At 31.1% G+C, this 23,231-nt stretch overlaps 2 protein-coding genes across 2 annotated transcripts in view; one reads left to right on the forward strand and one right to left on the reverse strand.

Annotated features, from left to right (window-relative positions):
* The window catches only part of LOC107443227 (uncharacterized), a 27,229-nt gene extending 16,204 nt beyond the window's left edge, over positions 1-11,025 (reverse strand). Inside the window, exons 1-3 of the mRNA XM_043048577.1 lie at positions 10,739-11,025; positions 7,479-7,528; positions 3,803-3,913 (exon numbers count right to left, since the gene is read on the reverse strand). Coding sequence (XP_042904511.1) covers positions 3,803-3,913; positions 7,479-7,528; positions 10,739-10,889 — 312 coding nt within the window. The 5' untranslated portion in view covers positions 10,890-11,025. The remainder of the gene's footprint in view (positions 1-3,802; positions 3,914-7,478; positions 7,529-10,738) is intronic.
* Positions 11,026-12,344: 1,319 nt separating this feature from the next.
* On the forward strand, positions 12,345-19,027 carry LOC107443228 (mite allergen Lep d 7). The gene is made up of 3 exons (XM_016057023.4): positions 12,345-12,411; positions 14,256-14,343; positions 17,890-19,027. The coding sequence occupies exons 2-3, from the start codon at positions 14,283-14,285 to the stop codon at positions 18,489-18,491; spliced, it is 663 nt and encodes a 220-aa protein (XP_015912509.2). The 5' UTR covers positions 12,345-12,411; positions 14,256-14,282; the 3' UTR covers positions 18,492-19,027.
* The last annotated feature ends 4,204 nt before the right edge of the window (positions 19,028-23,231 follow it).

The following is a 23,231-nucleotide window of genomic DNA, read 5'->3' on the forward strand; positions in this document are numbered from 1 at the left end:
TACAGTACAGAACCCGTTATCCGGAAATCAGAAAACCGGAAAACCAAAAAACCGGAACGAAATTCGATAAATTTTCCCGCAATTTTTAAAAAATTTTTTTTTTCCTCTTAAGATTTTAGGACTTTTCTTTCTTTTTTGAAAGATTTTTACCTTACCATCATTTTGGAAATAATTATTAGTGTATTACTTCATTATTTTTTCTTCTTTTTAAGATTATTTCCAAATATTTACTTTTTTTTAGTTGGGTTTAACAATAAAAAAACGGCTTTTTGTAGCGATTCAGAAAACCGGAAAAATCAGTTATTCGGAATAGCGATGGTCCCGATCGTTCCGGATAATCGGTTCCCTACTGTATATATATATATATATAAGTGAACACGAAATGTTGTGTTCCTTATTATAACTTAGGGGAAATATTAATAATTGTAATTGGTTTATTAAATAGGTCGCGCTATTCCCACAAAGAGCAAAAGGGGGAAATGTCTTACTTTTAATTGATGCAAGCTTGAGCCAAAAATAGATTAAAGGACAGGATGTGAATTTAAAAGTGTGAGAAAGTGTTTCGATTAGAATAATAAACTAAAAAATTTAGCACCAAAGTAATTTTTTCCGGTGCAATTCGCTTTTGAAGGGACGTAAAACACTTATCCTCACAGTATCGGCATTAAAACTGCTAAGTTTTGGTGCAATTTTAATAATTACCAAATATATCAGTAAATAACTTTATATCTAATATATTATATATATATATATATATATACTTTTGTTGACATAAAAAAGAGAAGAAGAAAAACGATTTTTTTTTCGTGTATAGTGGCTACAAATGAAATATAAAAAAATTATTGTTCAGGTTTTTGCTTGTCTTTCTATTAAGTCATGCAATTGGAGATGCCTCGGTGCCAATCAGCTAATAAAGGTTGTAATGATTTGAATACAAACTGAGAAACAAAGTAGGGTCAAAGCTACCAGAATAAATATGGTAACATTTGCCATGTTTCTGGCTCTATGAGAACACAAAAAAGCTTTGCAATTTTTACCGAAGCACAATAATGATTTTGGTAAAATCAACAGTAAAATATGGTTTGTAATTTGTTGGTAATTAATTATGGTTTTAATTAATCGAGAAAATTTAATAAAATTAAAATAAAGAAGATAAACGGTGCCGCGAGTTTCTTATAAATTCATTCTGTAAAGTAAAATGGCATTGAAACGTAACTATTCCATTTCTAACTTTTCGATAATGATTTTGGCGTCGTTATAGCATTACCTAAGTATATTTTGTAGAATTGGATCTTCCCTCTCTCGCTTCTTGGTCGCAAATGTAAGCAGTATGATAATTCTAAACTTATGCTTACGTAAATGTCTTTTTTTAACCGAAAATTTAAATATATTTGTAATTTTTAAGAGTTTTTTTTTTTTCAGATTAAAGTAGCTTAGTATCTTACAAAAGCATTACTCACATTCATTTTTCCTCTTTTGTTGTCGAAAATAGGCATATTTTAAAAAATTTCCTAGATTTCATAAAATTCAAATGCTTACATAGTATTTCATTGCTTTCTAAGTTTTTAGTTTTCAGTTCAAGTTTGTAGACACATACTGTTTAGTAATTCTTTCCTGTTAACACCGTAATATTTATTAACAGCATCCTATTTATGTAAAGCTATGATTAAAAGTTAATGAGTTCGTTAAGTCAGTGAGTAATTAATGAAATTGTTATTTGTTGGGTTAATGAGTTTGTTTTATGAACATTCTTTGCGCTAAATCTACTTTAAAATGGGCTTGAAATATGCACGTTGTCCTAGAATAACCTAACTTAATATATTATTTAATAATATATATTATTAGCATATATTTATATATAATAATTAAATATATACACTGCTCAAAACAGTTAAAGGATATTGAAAGTCTTGTATAAAATAACGGTATAAGCAAATTTTTTTGTTGCATGAAATGGAAGAAGAGAGTCACAAATGCCTTTTTTCTTATTTTTAAACTTCGCAGTATGCAAATATTGAGTTTGACGTCAAAGACAACGCTTTAGCGGCAATGAATTTGATTTGGCTTGTTCTGTAATTCAAAGCGGAGAAGAATGATCGACATGTAATCGCGATGTCTCAGTGAAGTCATTTAATCGAATCAGAAGTTTGGAGAGTTGTTGGCCGGTTGGAGGGAGCACAAACAGAAGCCGGGAGTACTAAATTTTATTTTAAAAATATTTATGATATATATTTGAAAATTGAATCTGTAGAGGTTGACAAGTAAATAAGACAAACCAATCATATTCATAAATAAAACAAATTTTTAGACGTATATTTGCTACCACTTTCTAATTTTTACTAGAACTTTTACTTTTATATTTAATGTTCTTTTCCTAAACCGGATTACCCTCCTAGTGGTCTGATCGGACTACCTTTAAGAAACCGTGTGGAGGCATCAAAAAAATTTTCGTGATTTTTTATAAATTCGAAGGATAGTGACTTTGCTATATTTTATCAATTTCTTCAAACCATTTCAGTAGCGATAAAAATTTACTCGAATTATGTGTTTCTAGTAAACTTGGCTTCGTTGGTCACTGGTGACCCCGTGGCGCTTCGAACGACCCGGTGACCCCCATGACATTCAACGTGTTAACTACAGACAAGAAAAATGTCGGAAGTGAGTTTGTTGAAATTCGAAGATACTTAGCTAATTTTTTCGACGTATCTCTTAAACTTGGAATTGTTCTAGTTACTCCGTACTAGTCCTGGTGGACTGTCAGTGATTCATTCTAATGGCATGACTCAAAGAGATAAGATATTGACGTACACGGTACAAACATAAATAAAGTGGGAGGGAAATGGTGATATAGATGCTCGGCCAGCCAATTCACCTCCCCCATGTCTATCTGTAACTTTTGGTAAGGCTGTTTTGATTTTTTAATTTAAGGAAGAATTAGATTTAGACTGAGAGGAGATTCGAGGTCCCTGCCCTCCACTTCTTCACATATCGTAGAGCCCTTGGGCGACTGAGGTACTGTCATTGATTAGTAAGATACATTAACCCTTTTGCGCCGACGGTCACAAGTACGTGCCAGCATAAAGTCGTATCAATCAGGGTAAAAAGATAAAACTGGTAATCTAAGTATTTCTTTAGCAGTTTATTTGTGGGCGGAGTTATAATTGTTTGATTTATTTAATTCACCATTACTTTGTTTAAAATAAAACTATTTAGTTATACTTTGAATTAACATTGATTATATACATGATTAAACTAACAATAATTAAAGCAAAAGCAAAGTAAGTCTGTCAAATTAGCAACGACCACATTTAAGTTACCGTTTTTTATTTAATTACAACTTGATTCTGATTTTGTACGAATGCTTTTCTGAATCACCCGTCCCCAAGGGGTTAAATATTAATATAGAGTTCAAAATTATAACATTAGAATTATTCTTTAAAATGAAGTGGTATTGTTTTCACAATTCCATTCACATGAGTCTCTTAAGATTCCTTTTACGGTTTCAGGACTTGTATTTTCTAGCCATTAAGATTGAATTGTCAAAGATGAAGTTCTGATCTTTAGATCAAAAGTTATTCAAGATGGTCCGTTAATTTTTTGCGCACGGTACATCGAATAAAGTAAACGGGCTATCGGGTATTGTCTCAAGGAAACACATAACTGCATCAAGACTCAAGAATTCCACTGCTAGACAGAAGGCTGTATTCTAAAGGTACATTTCAAAAAATAAACAAAGACCATTCGGACTTTTTAGTTATTTTTTTGTATCGTTTCTAATGAAAACTTAAAAATCAAATCTTACGGCTGTGTCTGTTGGTGCCTTGCAAACCTTATCTGGATATTCATTTAAATCTTCTTGAATATTTACATCCGGCATGACCTCATGCACCGATGTCCTCGATTTTACTCTCACCTAAAACAAAGCAATGCACATATTCAAATACTGAAACATAAAAGTGAACATATTGAAATTCTAAAGCAAAATAAAGTACAAATTTTAATATTAATAATGGAAAATAATGAATATATTCAGATTCTAAAACAAAACAATGTCAAACATAATAGTGAACATATTCAGATTCTAAAGCAAAATAGTGTACAAATTCAGATAGTAATTATAGAAAATAATGAATATATTCAGATTCTAAAATAAAACAACGTCAAACAAAAGAATGGCTGCCAACTTTCTAAGCTTTTTGTAAAACATTCAGTCTAGTGGTAGCTATGTTTATGCTTTAAAGTATTATTTTTATTTATTTAAACTTATTTTCCGCACCTCTACCTATAATTGATTTAAAAGTTCATATGCAACGCCACTTTTTTCCAGCTCTATGGGATCTCCTGGTCAAGCGGTATCACCCGCCAGACGGATTGCAAAGCTTGGAGGTAGCGGATTCGAATCCCGCTGTTACCATGGCTGTATCTTGCTGTTGTTCTTTTCTGTATTTTGTTATCTATCCTTCTATTTGGCGAAGACTTTAAAGCCTAAATTGAGCACACTAGCCTGCAAATGTATGTAATTTCAATTCATTCATCCAGCTCTAACGGGGCCTCCTTGGCCTGACGGTATCGCCCGTCAAACGCTTTGGAAAGCATGGAGGTAACGGCTTCAAATTCAACTTTTACAATTCATGTATCTTCGTGCTGACCTTCTCTTCATTGGGCTATTTGTCCTTCTATTTGGCAAAGTCTTTTAAGCCTAAATTGAGCACACAAGCCTGCAAATGTATGTAATTTCAATAAGTCAATAAATCCAGCTCCATCGTGGTGAGGCGTTTAAAATGTTGGCATTCTGAAAGCTTTGGCTTTTAAATGTCTCCCACTCTATAAAATATTTTGCAAAAAGCGTGGTTGTTGGCAAGCCTTTAATGAGCACATTCCGATAATAGGACATAATAATAAACATATTCAGAAGAAGCAAAATAATGTACAGTGAGCAAAAAATAAAAACGGACTAACGGAATTACTTTTGATCTAATGATCGCATCTTCACATTCCAAGACTCACTCTTAATTGTTTGAAGGGGTGACATCCAGTATGCTAATTACATGGCGCAGAAGTTTTCATTTCCGAAATCAGGCCTAAAAACTTACTTTCTCTGAATGAGCATACTTTGTGTTTCGACGGATTACGATTTTTGACCCTCAAAATATAGGGGGTAGCCGTAAGCCGAGAAGTATGGTTTCAACAGTTTGACCAGAATGGCTGTTCGAAGTTACAAAATTTGAGCGATATCGATCAAATCGTTCTTGAAAAGTGGAATTTTTCAAAATACGACTTTTTCGAAATTAGATTTCTCAGAAACGTTTCGACTTATTCAAATTTATATTCTGCTATTAAAATTCATTCCTTAAAATGATGCAAAAATTAGCTATACGAAACTCTGCAACAAATTGCTACAACAATTCTAAAAAAATTCTACTATTTTTAAGTAAAATATAAACATAATAAATATTTGTTAAAAAAAACGAATAACGATAAACGAATTTTATGATTGTGTGCAAAATTTTTGAATTCGCTTAAAAAATTCTCCAGATGTGGTGAAATACACAAAAAATAAAATTAATTCTATTAGGCTGATACTTCCCAACTCTCAGCTATATTTTGAGGGTCAGAAATCCAAATCCGTCGGAGAAAAGGCATATTTATTCTGCAAAAGTACGTTTTTGTGTCTGATTTCGTAACTTAAATTATCGTCTGAATTAATTAATTAGCATATTTGAGATCACCCCTTGAACCATTAAGATTGTGTCCTAGAACGTGAAGATCTGATCATTACATCAAAAATTATTTAAGGTGGCTCCTTCATTTTTTGCGCAATGCGCACATCCAGGTATTAAAGAATAATAATGCACATATCCAGATACTAAAACGAAGTAATTTATTAAAAGATTAAAATAAAAGAAAATATCAAGGACTTAGTTATAAATCGATCTATATTTTTAACAAAATTTTCGTCGAGGGATATAATAATTTGATTCAACATGCACCGAATCTATTTTTCAAAGATTTAGATAGTTTTTAGAATCATTGGAAAATTGACTAGTTATTTTTAGCTAAAAACTATTTTAACACGTTGAATGCCATGGGGGGTCACCGGTGATCAGCGAAGCTACGATTATTGGAAACAAACAATTCGAGTAAATTTATAATTTTTTTATACTATTATCGTTACTAAAATGGCTTGAAGAAATTAATGCAATATAGAACACGCAATTATAGTTTTATTTATATACACGGCAATGCCAACTTGCTCTGGACAGCGAATAAATATTTTCAAGTGGTAGTTAATTAATTGTGATTCTTGGTTTAATAAATTCAATTTAGTAGATTTTTCTCCACCACTATTTCCAAGCAATTCGTCGGCTTATATAATTCACCACTATTTTTCATTTATGTCACAACCTCAATGATCCACATGGATATTTCATTTACATTCCACAACCTCAACGAGGCACCATACAGATCAAGCTCAAGATGAATGGGGAAAAGGGCCGCAAGTGGCTTCAGGTGCCCATATATTTTATACAGTTAAAGTTCATTTATGTCATGCTAAACCTTTTAAAAACCAGCAAAATCTGTCGAATATTTGCAAATTTGGTTTGTAGTTATTTACTGTTTAGCCAGACGGGAGAACCATGTAAAATTAGCGTGGCATTTAACGTGTTAAAAAAGTATCTTAAAAAAATAACACATAAAACTTGATAAAACATATTTCACTAAATTCATAAACTATACGAATTTTTATAAAACTGATTCTGATCTCAATGATTCCGTGGTCAAATAAACCCTACTTGACACTAGCAATTTATTGTAAGCATCTTTACAAGCTGTGGCTAATTTCAGTTAAGTAAGCTATTGACAATAATTCATTAAAGATCCGCAGCAACTTATCAGATAGGGAGTCCGCCTGGCAATTAGATGACTCAGGTTCGAATCACAACAGTGGCTGATTGATTCAAATTCTGCTCCCACCTCACACTAACGACAGTGCTGACGTAAAACATCCTCAGTGGTAGAAAGATCAGATAGATCATGGTTAGAATCTCCCTGCCGCAAAGCTAACGTTGGGAGTTTTCGAGGTTTCACTTTCCATGCAACGCAAATGATGGTTCTCCTCAAAAAGTCTACCAGAAATGCTAGTTTGCCCCAATGCTTGATCCAGAAGTTACCTTGTTTTCTGGGTAGGGTTCAAAATTACAAGTCTATGGAACTGAACATTCATAGTCGTAAACTTATAATCGGCTGCTTAACGCAGGTTTTAAAATTAAAATAAAATAGTTCGTTAAAGTGTAATGATAAATTGCAAATCACGTAATTACTATTCTAAACAGCAAAATTTCATAAACATTTACAATTATATTTTTAATCTTATATCGTAAAAAAAAAATATTATTTTCTATTTAATAATATCCTAACTTTGTTCTATAGAACACAAACATTTTATTTTGTATTTTTAATATCTTAAAGAAACTTACTTCATCAGGAAGCTTAGACCAACATTCGTTATAATCATGCATAAAGTCACCTGAAAACATCGTTATTTAATCAAACAAATCAGATAATTTAACATTATAATAATTTTCTTTCGATCATAGTCATTTAAAAAATACACACTCTTTTCAAAAATTAATTAATTTTGAAAAAAAATTTAAACTATTTAGCAAGAATTTATTTTCATGAATAAACTGTTGTTAAATATGTTTTTAAAAAAATAAATACTGAACCACAAATAATTTTTCAGGAAAAAATTTTTAACAAAAATTTGCCAGACTAAATTGTTAAAAAAAATTTAAATAACAACCCGCAATTCAAAAATCAAATTTTATTCATGTAATGAGATTTATCCTGAATATTTCTAGCTGCTCCAGAATACATAACACAGAAATTAAGTATTTGGAGTATTTAGTTTTGCTAAGAAAAGCATCTCAAACTGAGCTTATTAGTCTTAACTAACAGTGTTTTAGCCAGTATTCGGCTTATAACGAGGAAAAATTTTATAAAGTGTTTCATAAAGATCTCGCAAATTTTAAGGGATTCAATTTCCTTTCAAATTTAAAACTTTTAACTGTTTACACAGAAATGTTTTCAAAATGGCAGTGAACGAAGGCGTGCCAACGCCTCCTTTAGCTGAAAGCCTGCACACAATTTCTTATAGGTAGTCCCATCAGACATCACCTACTACATCAGAAAGCCTCCGCACGGTTTCTAATAAGTAGTCTGCACAGATTATTTAAGAAGCGAACCACCTGTGCGCATGAACCCAAATTCTATTTTAAAAGTAATTGAGAGAAATTTATCATATGTATTTGAGAATTGAATCTGTAGTGGATGACAAGTAAATAAAACAGACCAATTATATTCATAAATTAAAAAAATTTTTAGACATATATTTGCTACCACTTTCTAATTTTTAATAGATTTCATGTTAAATGGTTCTTTAACTAATTGTTTTACCTTCATAGTGGTATGATCGGACTACCTGCAAAAAACCATGTGGAGGCTTTCAGTTATAGGAGGCGTTGCCTAGACTTACCCTCATTTTGATGGATTCGAATTTCGCATGGCTGAAATCGAATTTCTAAAAGCTTTGATCAATTCTTCCAAATTGTGCCAATAGTTTTGCAAGCGAAATCTAAAGCTTTCCAGTTATGGGAGGCGTTGGATCAGACCACTATGAAGGCAAACCAGTTTGCGAAAGAGCCATTTGATACAAAATCTCGTAAAAATACAATATTAGTAGTAAATATATGTCTAAATATTTGTTTCATTTATGAATATGTTTGGTTTGTTTTATTCGCTTGTAGATTCACTACAGATTCAATTCTCCAATATGTATCAAAATTTCTCACAATTACTTTTAAAATAGAATTTGGGTTCATGCGCACAACTGGATCCTTTTTTTAAATAGTCTGAGCAGACTACCTATAAAATACCCTGTGGAGGCTTTCTAAATGTAGGTGATGAGGAGTACATACATTGGAATCTACATTGGAGAACATTGGCACTCTCGTACTACTGTATGGAGCTGTACATGGTATTAATATATGGTAATAAATGGTATTAAAGTATTCTAGTACGCTATGGAATTAACAAAGAAAATTAGAATCCTCAAAACCCATATTGACCTAACACGTTGAACGCCACGCTAATTTTACATGTCTTGCCCTTCAGGCCGCAACGGTAAATAACTACAAACTAAATTTGCAAATATTAGACAGATTTTGCTAGTTTTTAAAAGGTTTAGCATGACATAGCTGAAAAATGTGGTGAATAATATAAGCCAACGAATTGTTTAGAAATAGTAGTGGATAAAAACCTAGTAAATTGAATTTATTAAACCAAGAATCAGAATAATTAAGTAAATTTTGAATAAATTTTCTGCAATAAAAAAGTGTAAATTTTATAGTTCTATATAATGTATACGCTGTCAGCCAGCTGTTTTTCGCGGCCTATGTGAAAGGTCAGTGTCAGCAAACTGTGGCAGACGTAGCCTAAATGTAATTTCAGTTCGTTCGTTCGTTGTAGTGGAACTGGGCGTCTGAGGCCTTACGGCCCTTTTCCCATTCATCTTGAAGTTAACTTAGAGACATACATGACAAAATTAAAGTTTGGGGAGCAAATGGAGTTCTTGAGAAAAGAAAAATGGCACTTTGCCATTATTAGGCAATGACAATATTATAAGTAATAAAAATGTACATGAAAAAGGTAAAATTAAAGTACAATGGGAAAATGAACACTAATGAATATTTACAGTTTGGAAATACATACAAAAGGGGGCGAGTTAAAGGATTGTGAGGATGTGTGTATATGTGTAAGTAAATGTGGCTCTGTTAAGTAGAGACCCGGCCGTCAGTGAGTGTTTGTGTTGTTAAATGTTAGTATGATATCAGAAGTGTAGAAGTGTGCAATGGGTCGAATTTTTGCATCCTCTTTGAGATTTATGCAGTCGAAAATATCATTAAAATTTGCGGTATTGCAGGTGGCGGCTTTAATAAAGAAGTTTCTATTTAATTTGTTGAAATGATGGTCAAAGCGGTCAATATTAAGATCTCTATGAATGGCATTGTTGCGGATAAACCATCTGGCTCCCGTGAGTTTTCTCAAGATGTTGTTTTGGAGTACGATAAGTTTTTTGAGGTCTTTTTCGGAGGCGTTACACCAGGCAGCTGAGGCGTACGTCATAATAGGACGTATCATCGAGGTATACAGGAGTTTTTTCAGTTTTAAACTAAGGTGTCGGTTATGAAAAAGTGTTTGAAGTTTGTTGGTTGCTGCATACACTTTATTTTTAATGTTATTCACATGGTCAGACCAGGTCAGTTTTTTACTAGTGTCAGTCACCGATGGTTGACGCGGCCTAAATGTAATTTCAGTGTCAGTCACCGATGGTTGACGCGGCCTAAATGTAATTTCATTGTCAGTCACCGATGGTTGACGCGGCCTAAATGTAATTTTAGTGTCAGCTACCGGTGGCGGACGTGGCCTAAACGGAAAGTCCAGTGTCAGCCACCGATGACTGACGCGGCGCTCAACGTGTTAAATTAAGATACATAATCTCACATTTATGAAAAATTCTATTCTACCATGAGCATAAATTTCTCGTAAGGAAATTATGTTATACTTGAAGTCGTAAAAACCACGTAACACCTTAGGGTGCCTTTTGGAAAAAAAAATTTCTAGCAATCAATTATCATTTCCATAACAATAATGATAATAAAATAATGAAAATACTAACTTGCACATTCGCATAATTGAGTCATTATGCACTGAAAGATATTTTCTCCAACTTCTTCTTGAGCATTCACATCTCGTAGCAAGTTCGATTCTAAAATTATAACGAACAATAAAATGTTGCATACCTTAGCATGAAAATCTCGCGATTTCATTGTATTATCACCAAATCTCGAATATCAGTATGTATCGGTAAAGAATTTGAAAACGTTTTATATTACAGCAATAGAAAATTTCAGTTTTTATAATTTTTTACTGCAAAATTTATCAATAAAAACAGTGTAATCTTTGGGTAAGGAAAGTGTGTGAATAACATATTTTTCCTCTATAAAACGAATTCTATTAATCTAAAAATATTTTAAAAATATAGTTTACTTATGGTAATAAGTTTTATTGTATCCGTTCGCTTTATAACTTCTCAGCTGCACATTGTTATCGTTCTTATGTTTATTTACGGGTTTGTACCGCCTTTATGGAGGATATCAATACAATTATATGAAAGAAACATCATGCAATTCCCTTGTTATTTGGTTAGAGGTTTCAGTTATGAAGATAATTTACATTTTGTGAATTGAATGTATGAAAATTATTTTGGAATAACACGACAAAAATCAATCGTTTATTGAAAGAAAATCAAAACTGTCATTGATTTCAGAGTTGATACCTAAATGTGTGTTTTTTCCCCTGAAAACACATCAATTAGGGCAAAGCTATTGTCTTTTTTTATGCTTCACTATGGGACATAAAAACGTAATGGAATAAAATCGTTTTCCTTTTTGTCGGAGCATTTTTATTGGTTGAAAATCGCATGGAATGATCTAGTTTTCTCATGTGATGACATTATGAGTCGGATTTTATTGGTTGGAATCAGCATGAAATTAATAAAAGTTTATTAAATTATTATTTGCATGCAAATTATTAATTTATCTTTCTATAATGATATTTTTTTTCTGTTTTATCTGTAAATGTTATAAGTTAATTACTAGCGAATAATCAAAGTAAAGAATATTCCAATTAAATTCTCTTCATTGAACATAGAAAGAACACAAAATTGTGTTGGCTGTTCAACGACGGTTATAAAATAAAATAATACATAACAGCGGTAAATGACGACATTCAGCTGTACTTAAGGTTAACGTCGGTTATAAAAATAAAATAAAACTTACTAATATATTTTTTGTTTTAAGTACTTTCAAAGCAATCGGCAAATGTATATGCATATGCCTGAACCTATACCTTCTTTAAAAACTAGTATATTCTGATAAAAAGTAAACATAACCAAAAATATAATTTTTTTAAAAAAATTATGAAGCTTTTGGAATACTAGTTTCAGATTCGAAATCTTCACAACCGAATTAAGTACTTGAATATTAAATATATACTAATTAAGCTTTACTAATAAGCTATACTAATTAAGCTATAAATTATATGCTAATAACACAACCGAATTAAGTACTTGAATATATACTAAATAATTGTTTCCCAGTGAAATCCATTCCAATAATTTCCTCGAGTCTAAATGAATTTCACCTTTTTAAAGCAATATTTGTTTGCGAAATAATGTACCCTTAATAAAATATAAAAACATTTTGTTCCACCTGTTTTGTTCTCACAATCTCAGTGAGATAAACAAGTAGACAATCTACTTCTTTTCCTAAATGGATCGTGCTCTGTCAGGTAAGCTCGATTCTTGTCTCTTATCATGAAACAATTCATTTTTATCAATGAAACTATTTTGGTACACTGAAATGATAGAAAATTCGAACAAAAATAAAAACGCGTTTAATTAAATTTGAATTATTAAGATTGTTCCAAAAATGTAGCTGCTTCGTTAATACTTTTGTTAACCCTTTCCTGCACAGTGTTGCTAGCCTGCAACACTCAATCAAAAAATATTAAAAACTACTAGAAATGTAAAACTATTTACTTCCCTAAACACTCACTAATTTTTAGCTACTACTATTCTTTAAGCAATAAATAGCTAAAATATCACTTAGAAAGCTTTATCCAAGGGCGCATTGCTAATGTATTGCCAGAGTTAAATTTGCAACCGAAATTTGCCGTTCCGCAAGGGGTTAAAGCACTTTTGTCCAACTGATATAGTTTGCATATGTATGATTGAATAATTGATTTTTCATGGTAATAAAAACAATTTAAGATTCATTCGTTGAAGCATAAATCTTGCTATCTTTAAAATAAAATTTTCTCAGTTACCGTACAAGTTGGATTCATGGACCTATCAGCTTCTTTGATCTTTTGCTAAAGTTTTCTTTCCAAATGCTGAAAGTAGTAGAAAAATTCGTGATAATATTTGCTCTTAAAGGATTTCCACCATCATTACATTTAACTGATTTAAATATTGTTATAAAAATCCTAACAAGCATAATATAATGAGCACTATGTAAAGTGCAATTTTAAAAGCATTTGTTTTCAAATTATTTCACTTTATCATTCTATCTCTGACTGTTAGTATACATATAAGGTCGCTATCACGGCGCTTCAACTATGGCTGCAGCTATAGCCTTATCCCTATTTTGTAGCTTTCAAGCTTAACAATTTCTGAATTGACAGCTTTGGATGATGTAAATAAATAAACTGGAGAAAGAAAAAGAAGATACATATCTCCCCATTTTTTTAATGTTTATCTCATATCTGATTCTAAGCGGCGCAGATTATTAATTATAACTAAATGGTAAAAATTTTTATAGTTATTTATGGTTATATTGCTTAACCAGTGTGGAATTTTATCTTTTAAATGATGATACTGGACTAGGATAGCCTGGTTGGCAGGACACATGACTCACGTTCGTGAATATAGCAGTTCGAATCCAGCCGGTCGAAAACTCCCCGTGTTGTAAATGGTGACTGGTGCACGTTAAATCTGTCTGGTCACAAGGTCCTCCATGCTCACTTAATAAATTATACCTGTGAGGGTACTGAACTGGAGATTGATTGTTCACTGGTATAGGAAAATTACGATCTGTAGATGAATGAATGAATGTATGAATGGGACCGCCCTATAAACGGGTGCGACATCTGGGTGATACAGAAGTCGAGTTCTCTGGCCATAGATGACGCCACTAGAATAGAAGAACAATAGCACCCCCTCGGCCTTAATGGCTGACTACAACAACAACAAATGATGAAGCTTTAAATACCCAAAGTCGTATGGTTGAGAAACTGGGCCTCGCAGTTTTTTGAGTTACAATGAATAGCCATCTCTCAAACATCAGAAATATCTAAGCTTGGATTATTAAGCTGTTAAGATTTGTGGATTAATAAGCTAAAAATCAATGAATAAAATTGGCATTTAAATTATATCATTGGGAGAACAAAAAATATTGAGTTTGAATGCATAATCATTTAACTGCCACCGTAGAAAACGATGCCCAAAACGTGCAAATGCTGGCATCTATGTAAATGATATTTGATGTGCTGATGAGTATGAGAATAGTTTTGTCAGATATTCTGATATATAAAGCTTTCTATTTTTATGTTTATTGTATCAATTTCCTTTTCAGGCACATAAATCAGACGAAAATCGAAATATGTATTGCTTAACTGTCATTTTTACAATTATTGTAGCAACATACAACTGTCTGGAGACAGGTGAGATATTTATTAAAAACATTTTGTTTCAAAAATGAATCATAATAAACATGCATTTCTTTAAAAATGCTTATTTTAGTATAAAGATAAAATTGTAATCCGACATTTTTGATTTATTTTCCTTTATAATCACATTTATTTTGTGATTGGAAGGGCTTCGGACCATATATCAATTGGCCAAACATTTTTAAAGTGATATTTTTACACAGAAGTTTTCTTTGGCGTTGTTTCAAAACAGGTACTTTATAAATTTCGTGTGCATACTCTAGAAATTTCGTACTTAATTTCGTTTTAACCCCTTTGAAGGCCGTGGTAAGTATACTTACCACCACGTTTTACAACTTTTAATTTAGGTTTCCATTTTTCAATAACTTCAGCTTTCTTGAAGTGAGTTTGAATAAAATTGTTAATCATTTGTTACTTTTAAAAAACGTATAAAAGTTCTAAAATATATAATTCCTTTCGAAGTTTGTAGCATTTAAGGAATTCATTTTGTAAATAAAGAAAAATAAAAGTCAGTAAGTTCCTAATAGGTCATGTTAAATATATTTACCACCAAAAAAATGGCATTTATCACCCTTCAAATTACACATGCTTAGGCATAGAAGTTACAACTATAAAAGGATACGTATATTCTAAAATAAAAATAAAATAAAGAAGTAAGTAAGAAATTAAAAGAGAAAGAGAAAAAAAGTACTATTTAGGGGGGACTAATTTCTTTTAACATTCATATTTAGAGAATGAATAACGAAGCGACACACAAACCGAAGTGCTCCCGGATAAAAATTCGGAAAATCTTGCAAAATAAATCCGTAATATGTTTCGTCTTAGGGAATAAGGGAAATCTGAATAATTACAATTCATCTATTAAATAGGTCAAGGGAAAAAATCTTTCGCAGTTCAATAAAAGGGAAAAATCAAAATTACGAACTAATACATGATTTAAAGCAAAAAATTGATTGAAATACAGGATGTGAGTATTAAAGTGNGGTCCATATTTCTAAAGAGGTAATAAATTATTCTGTAACAAAACATAGTTAGTTTAAAATTTTACAACATGTCTTAGTTAATTTATCAATTTTATATGAAGTAGCATTAAAAAATTAATAGAAGATCTATGAACTTATTACTTTCTTTATTATAATGTTACCACGTTTAAAACCTTTTGATTTGTTGAATTTGATATTTTTACAATTTTACAAATTATTCCTTACCTGGACGTTTTCTGAATATCATTTCTATGCCGCTTTTCCTAAAAGTGCAATGCCATCATTTCTTAGATATTCATAAAACAATGTTGAGTTATTTCAAAATTTTTCGTTGTACTGAGGGATTGTTGAAACAAATTGAGGCTATATTCTTCTTAATTCAAAATTATTTTCTGCCCAATTTATGATTTTGTTTTCCCTTCAAGAGTACATATAAATTTTTTGGAAATAATTATTTAAATTATTTTTTTTATTAAAAAGATTGAGAATTACCACCGTAAATAATGTCTGAAGAATATTTTAAACTGATAAGTAAATTTTTTTGTAGTTAACTGCTTTCTTTAAGAAATGCTTCAAGGTGTGCTTTGTTAGATTGGTAATTCTTTAAATTTATTTCTGTCTGAAAGGAAAACTTTCAAGAATGAAGAAAAATTTGAAGATAATTACTTAAGACTGAAGTGACTAAGAATTATCAATCTAAATAATCTCTTTGTTAATTAAGTTTGGGTGCTCTAGTTAATAAAGTTTTGTTATATTGTAAAGTTCCATACACACACATGTATATATATATATATATAGCACTATAAAGAGAAAATGGAATGAAGCGAAAGAGAGAAAAACGAAGAAGATTATGAAAAAATAATAAGCTTTAATTACTGCGCATAAGCTGCAAGTATATGGAACTCATGAAATAAGTTAAAAATATCGAGAAAACATTGAAAATATTATAATAAAAAAAATGAAAAGAGAATAAAAAAGTTATTAAAATTAAATATTTTTGAAAATATTTTTAAAAATTAATTATTAAAAGAAAATATATGCGCATTAAGAAGCCGAAAAACAAAATAATTAAAGATATAATCTCGTCATCAGCTCGCACGATTATATCAGCAAAAAGGAGTGCTTTCTAATATTGTATTTATACAGCCAAAGTAAAATCTATCAATACAATGGTGTGGGTAACACCCAAAGAAATTGAAACGAAAATTGAACATATTAAGTAAAAAATATGCGAAATAAAACACTTCAAACAAAAAAAGCAAAAAAAATGTAAGAAAAATGCAAAATAAAATATAAAATGTAATCTGTAAAAAGAGTAACGAATTCAAATGAATTTATACATTCCGCAATCTTCCAAGAATGATTTAAAATATTTCCATAATAAGTGGCGACAGATTACAAATTATGAAACTAGAAGCGTAAATAGAGGTTAGAAGCATAAATGTGTAAAATCCTTTATGACGCGTTCTTACTGCTGTACTGAAGCGCGTTTGATTCGTTAGTTACCTTGGTTGGCCCGAAAATGGTTGTGCGCAAAGTAATAATATATATATATTATTACTTGCATAGTTTAAATTTTATAATTAATAAGGTTGTAAAAAAAAATTCATTTGCCCGGTTTGCACAGATTTTTAGCTACGGATTTTCCCGAATTGTACTGGTAAAAATATAAAACATGCTTTGTAAATATATAAAATTAGTTAACAAAGAAGTTCTTAGTAAATTTATTAATAATAATAACAGTATACAATTAACTGAATGATTTTATATAGAGCTTAATTACATTAGTTGGGTATGCATTGTTTTTATTGATTTATTTATTTTTTCTATCAAATTTTGAAAGAGTTTGTCCATTTGATTTTTAGACAAACATTACTACATATTCTTTTAATTCTATTCACCTGATTAAAAAAAGGTATTTAAATAAATGGTTTCAGAAACATGGTAACTCTTTAATTAAACAGACAGTACTATATATTGTGGCAGAGATGCCAACCTGCTCCGGGCAGCAAATATATATTTTAAAGTGGTAGTTTATCAATTGTGATTCTTGGCTTAATAGATTTAATTTTAGTAGATTTTTATTCACCACTATTTCTAAATAATTCGTAGACTTATACAATTCACCACTTTATAGTACCGAAGTCACTTTATCATAAAACTCTACTCAAGGGGATCTTCCCATTCCAAAGATGATTTTCACTTTAAAACTAAAGATTTACTTCTTTAAAGACTTGGTTTGTCGTTACAACATACTACAACTTCAAAGATATTTAGGAAATCCTAAAATACGACAAAACAGAATCGATATAACCACAATATCCAGCAACCAGTACCGATGGCATGCTACACCTTTTAACAGCAAGCAAAAATAGTCAAATATTTTCAAACTTTACTTCGTAGTTATTTACGGTTTTTTTAAAAATTATTTTGGCGTGTCCGGGGCAGTTGGCATCTCTGTTGCGGTAATAGGTTTTTTACGGCTCCCTTAAACATTTAATAAACATTCTCATAAAATGATTTCACATTCAACTAATATAGAAATCTACATTTTTAGATGCCCTTTCCATACAGCGAGGGAATGCATACATCGACAAGCTCATATCGGAGGAAATAGGCTACAAATTTGATCCTTACCTGTTAGACGATGTAAGTAAAGGTTTCGTCAAGAAAATCGTCTACGTGAACGTCACAGGCGAAGCTAAGCTGCACAATGGTTTAATTTATGGACTCAATACAATACACAGAGCCAGCGATTGCTCATTAACGGAAATAGATGGTCGTCTAAATGTAAGCGCTGTATTGGGAGCTGGATTGATCGCAATGCGCTATGAAGGCACTGTCCGATTCATGAATTACGGACCTAAAATAGACATAAATGGAATCATTCACTATGTTGAAGTTTTGATGGATTTCAGTGTAAATGCTACGAGCGGGTTAGATGGTGAACTTCACAGATTTGCCATAACCGAGCTGAATAACGTGCAAGTATGGATATCTGGACTGGGTCCGCTTAACTGGATGATTAATCCCATGTTAAAGATGGCCAACAAAGTGTTTCGAGGGAAAGTTCATTCTCTCCTTGAAGGAAAAGTTGAGAGTCACATAAGTGAACGATTGCCGAAGTTTCAATTTCCAGTGGAAGAAAAAACGAACTAGTCGTCAGAACAGCTGTTAAGTTCTCATAAAGTTTATGAACAACTGTTAAATTAATGTCGAATAAAATAATAGTGAGTGAATTCCTCTTGTACTTTAAAGGAAATGAACAGCTGTTAAAAGTTAAGGAAATTTCCAAACAACTCTTAAATTAACATCGAATTAAGTAATAGTGAATTCCTCTTGTGCCTGTAAATGAAATAAACAGTTGTTAAAAGTTCATGAAATTTCTAAACAACAGTTAAATTAACATCGAATTAAGTAATAGTGAGTGAATTCCTCCTGTACTTTAAATGAAAACAGCTGTTAACAGTCCATAATATTTCTGAACAACTGTTAAATTAACATAAAATTAAGTAACAGTGAATTTCTCTTGTGTCTGTCAATGAAATGAACTTATCATATGAACAACTGTTAAATACTCATAAAATTTCTAAACAACTGTTAAACTAATATCGAATTAAATAATAGTCAATAATAAATTATTTTTGCTGTCTACGTACTTAAAAACTTATGAATAAATATTTATTTCTTACGAAGTAATTTTGCTACTTAAATCTTTATAAAATATGTAAGGTTTAGGGAATATGTTGTTCACATCAGAAGGAATCTACAAGTTCGACAAAGTATTTACTGGAATTACTAATAATGTTTTTTTTTCTTTGGAGATACAAAACATGCCTGTTAACCATGATTTAAAGTATATAAGGAACTTCAATCATGTGATTTTCTAAATAGTTAAGTGGTATCTTAAATAAGAAAATATCCACTAAAGTAAATTATTTATGCACAAACGATTCTTTTTATAAAAGTACTTTTCACGCAAATACAAATTTCGTTCAAGACAACGTCCAAAGAAATAAAAATTATTAACATTAGCTGTTTTAGTTGTTATGATCTGTAGATGAATGAATGAATTACGTATGGGGGAGGCAGATCGCACCGCCTCTGCCTTAGTGGTAGTAAAATGTATGCTTTCTATACATTCCTTGAATTTAGAAACTTAATTTATAATCTTTTTGATCCACCACTATTTTTAAAAAAATTAAGCATATATGTAAATACGTAATCATGGTTCATAAAATAAGACACACAGCTTTTTGAGTTGCAATAAAAAGCCATCTCTCAAACATCAGAAGTATCTAAGCTTGGATTATTAAGCGAAAAATCAATGAATAAAATTGGCATTTAAATTTTTTGATTGGGAGAACAAAAAATATTGAGTTTAAATGCATAATTATTTAACTACCACTGTAGAAAACGATACCCAAAAAGTGCAAATGTTGGCATCTATGTTAATATACAGGGTGTTTATAAAGTCCCGAACCCATTTTGATGTTTAATAACTTATAAAATAATAAAGATAGATTGAAATTAATAGCTTAAATGGTTAGATAGACTCAAAAAGTTTCATGACCCTTGTCAACGAACTTCCACGTGTGCCCCCTTCATCGCACGGAGAATATCAAGTCGATAGTCAATTTCACGCCAGGTAGTGGCAAGCATGTCGGCATCCACAGAGGCTATTGCTGTTGTAAGTATTTCTGGCTTTTATGTCTTCAATGTTCGACACGATCCTCCTGTAAACATTGTCCTTTATTAATCCCCAAAGAAAAAAAATCCAGCAGCGTTATATCAGGTGATCTGGGAGGCTAAGGAATTGGACCTCCTCGCCCAATCCATCTTCCTGAAAAATCCTCCATTCAAAAAACTACGAACGATGATACCCCAATGAGGTGTTGCACCATCTTGTTGCAAAAAGACATGCGGCTGAAGCTCTTCTAGTTGTGGAAATACGAAGTTTTCCAACATGTCTAAGTATACGACTGATGAGACCGTCTTTTCTGTAAAAAAGAAAGGCCCAATGACTCGGTCGTACATTAGTCCAAACCACACATTAACCTTTGGGGAATCCCTTTGTGTCTCACGGTACTCATGGGGGTTTTCAGATCCCCATATGCGCTACATAGAACAAACACATCAAAAGTAAACGTAACATTGCAATAGTTGCCAAAAACAAAAGAGAGAAAAATGCAATTAATAAGCAGACGATATTTAGAAAAGTACAGATAATTAGACTGGAAAATGAAATTATCTTAAATTAACCACACGTGCAGACGATATTTACAAAAGTAAAGATATTCAAACCTGAAAAGGAAAATATATGAGTTAATCGATCAATAAATGCCATAAATTTGTTTATATCTTCATTATTTCATGAGTTATTAAACATCAAAATGGGTCCGGGAACTTATAAACACCCTGTATTTGATTTGCAGATGATAATGAGAATAGTTTTCTGAAATATAAAGCTTACAATTTTTATGTTCATTGCATTTATTTCCTTTGCAGGCATATAAATCAGACGAAAATAGAAATATGTATTGATTAACTATCATTTTTATAATTATTGTAACAACATAAAACTGTCCGGAGGCTGCTGAGATATTTTTTAAAAACATTTTGTTTCAGAAATGAATCATAATAAACAAGCATTTCTTTAAAAATTCTTACTTTAGTTTAGAGATAAAAACGTAATCCGAAATTTTGCGTTAATTTTCTATTTAATCACGTTTATTTTGGGATGAATTAAAATAGAAGGGCTTCAGACAAGCATTTTTAAAGTGATATTTTTGCACAAACGTTTTCTTTAGCATTGTTTCAAAACAGGCACTTTATAAATTTCGTCTGCCTACTTCACAAATTTCGTTTCAAATACTTTCTAAAGTACTGTTTAAACTCATAAACGGCTTGAAAAGTACCGAAGGATTTTTTGTGTTTAAAGTGGCACTTCCTCTCCTGACCGAACTCAACCAACGCTTCCTATAACTGAAAGCCTCCGCACGTTTTCTTCAAGGTAATCCGATCTGACCACTATGAAAATTAACCAGTTTAAGAAAGAGTCATTTAATAGAAAATCTAGTAAAAATAAGAAAGTGGTAGCAAATATATCTTATTTCCTTTTCCAACCACTACAGATTCAATTCTCAAAAATATATAATAAATTTCTCTCGATTGCTTTTTAAATAGAATTTGGGTTCATGCGCACTACTGGTTCACTTTTTAAATTGTCTGCGAGAACTACAAAGATGCCAACTTACTCCGCTTTATAAAATTGTATATTCTAGTGGTAGTGAAATTTAAGTTACTTATAGTTTAGTATTTTTCATTTTAAGTAATTTTTTCACCAATAAATATCAAAAATTATAAGTACACTGCTCAAAAAAATTAGGGGAGCACATGGTTCCCCTAATTTTTTTGAGCAGTGTATTTAATACACTTTGAGATTGATTGATGATAGATTGATACTAATAAGACACTAATAGATTGATGCTTTAACGATGCGTTTTATATAATACTATTATATAAAACGCATCGTTAAAGCATCAATCTACTGCTTACTCTATTAAAAAGTAGGTGTAACTCTTTCTTTACCGAATTTTACTACATAATTTGTTACCACTTTATTTAAACTATTCTAGAAAGCGCAGCAGTTGGCATTCCTGGGACTACTTATAAAAAAGCGTGAGAAGGCTTTCTGATGTAGGAGGTAATGACTCATCAGTTGAAGGGGTGGAGACGGGGAGAAAAATTCTAAATGTGCTTTTATACCTTTTCATTTAATTTTCACAAATAAACTGATGATGGATATTTACTATATTTGGCAGTATCTTCCGATACATGGAAAATTCAAAGTTGCCACATATTCACAGTTTGAAATACAAAGATTCACTTGTATAGATTCTGTATTCATTTTTTGAAATAAAATTATACAAATTAAATTTTGCAATCAAAAGTTTTTGATAGGTAGTAAAATAGTATTCAGTTGCCTGTTTTTAGTTTTTTGATAAGTATATATTTTTTTAACGCAATTAACGTTAAAAAAATTTTTGCAGCGTCATCGAAATCGGTTTTCATCAGTTAAACCTTTTACCTAAGGCTGGTACAATTGATGGTCCAGAATAACAGGCGCCGTAAGCAAAAGAGCTGTAATAAAATTTGGTTTTAAAAAATCTAAAGAATGCGTGCGTTTAGTGAGAAGCGTGTAGTTTTAAATTACTTACTCACAATCACAAATAGCGTGTGTATATATATGTAATGTTATGTCTTTAAAGGCTAGATAATTGAAGAGACTTGGGCGTGATATACAGTGTTGGCCAAAAGTGTGGACACTTTTTGAAAGTTTCATCTTTTTCAACTTTGCGTGCTTGTAGAACATATTAATTTTTACTTAAATACAAACTTTTATATATCAAATTGAAAGTAATTTAATGTAGAATTTTATAACAAAAACAAAATTAAAATAACTGTATTAGAAAAAAAGTTATGCTCATTTTAGTAGAACAAACAAACACAAATTGTTTTGAATAAGAACGTGTTTTGTAATAAAAGCGTACTAGCCAATCACAAACACTGTTCTTAGGACCAATCAAATGTCTGTTACTATAGTTTTGGTTATTTGGATGGTAAAAGAGTTATTGTTGTGGAAATATTTTGCGGAATGTTTCATACTAGTACAATTAAATAGAGTATTGCTGTTTTTGAATATTTAAAGTCCTTTTTTTTAATTAAACTAATTTTAAACAATGTCATCAACAAGAAGAACTAATTGGACATCTACAAAAAGAAGCCGAATTGTCATATTGAGAGAAAATGGCCTCTCTTATGCTGAAATTGCAAGACAAGTTGGTGGTTCAGTGACTTGTTCTGGTGTACGAAAGTTCTGTTTACGTTATGAAAAAA

The sequence above is a fragment of the Parasteatoda tepidariorum genome, chromosome 6 (assembly GCF_043381705.1).
Source record: "Parasteatoda tepidariorum isolate YZ-2023 chromosome 6, CAS_Ptep_4.0, whole genome shotgun sequence".
Taxonomy (NCBI): Eukaryota; Metazoa; Arthropoda; class Arachnida; order Araneae; family Theridiidae; genus Parasteatoda; species Parasteatoda tepidariorum.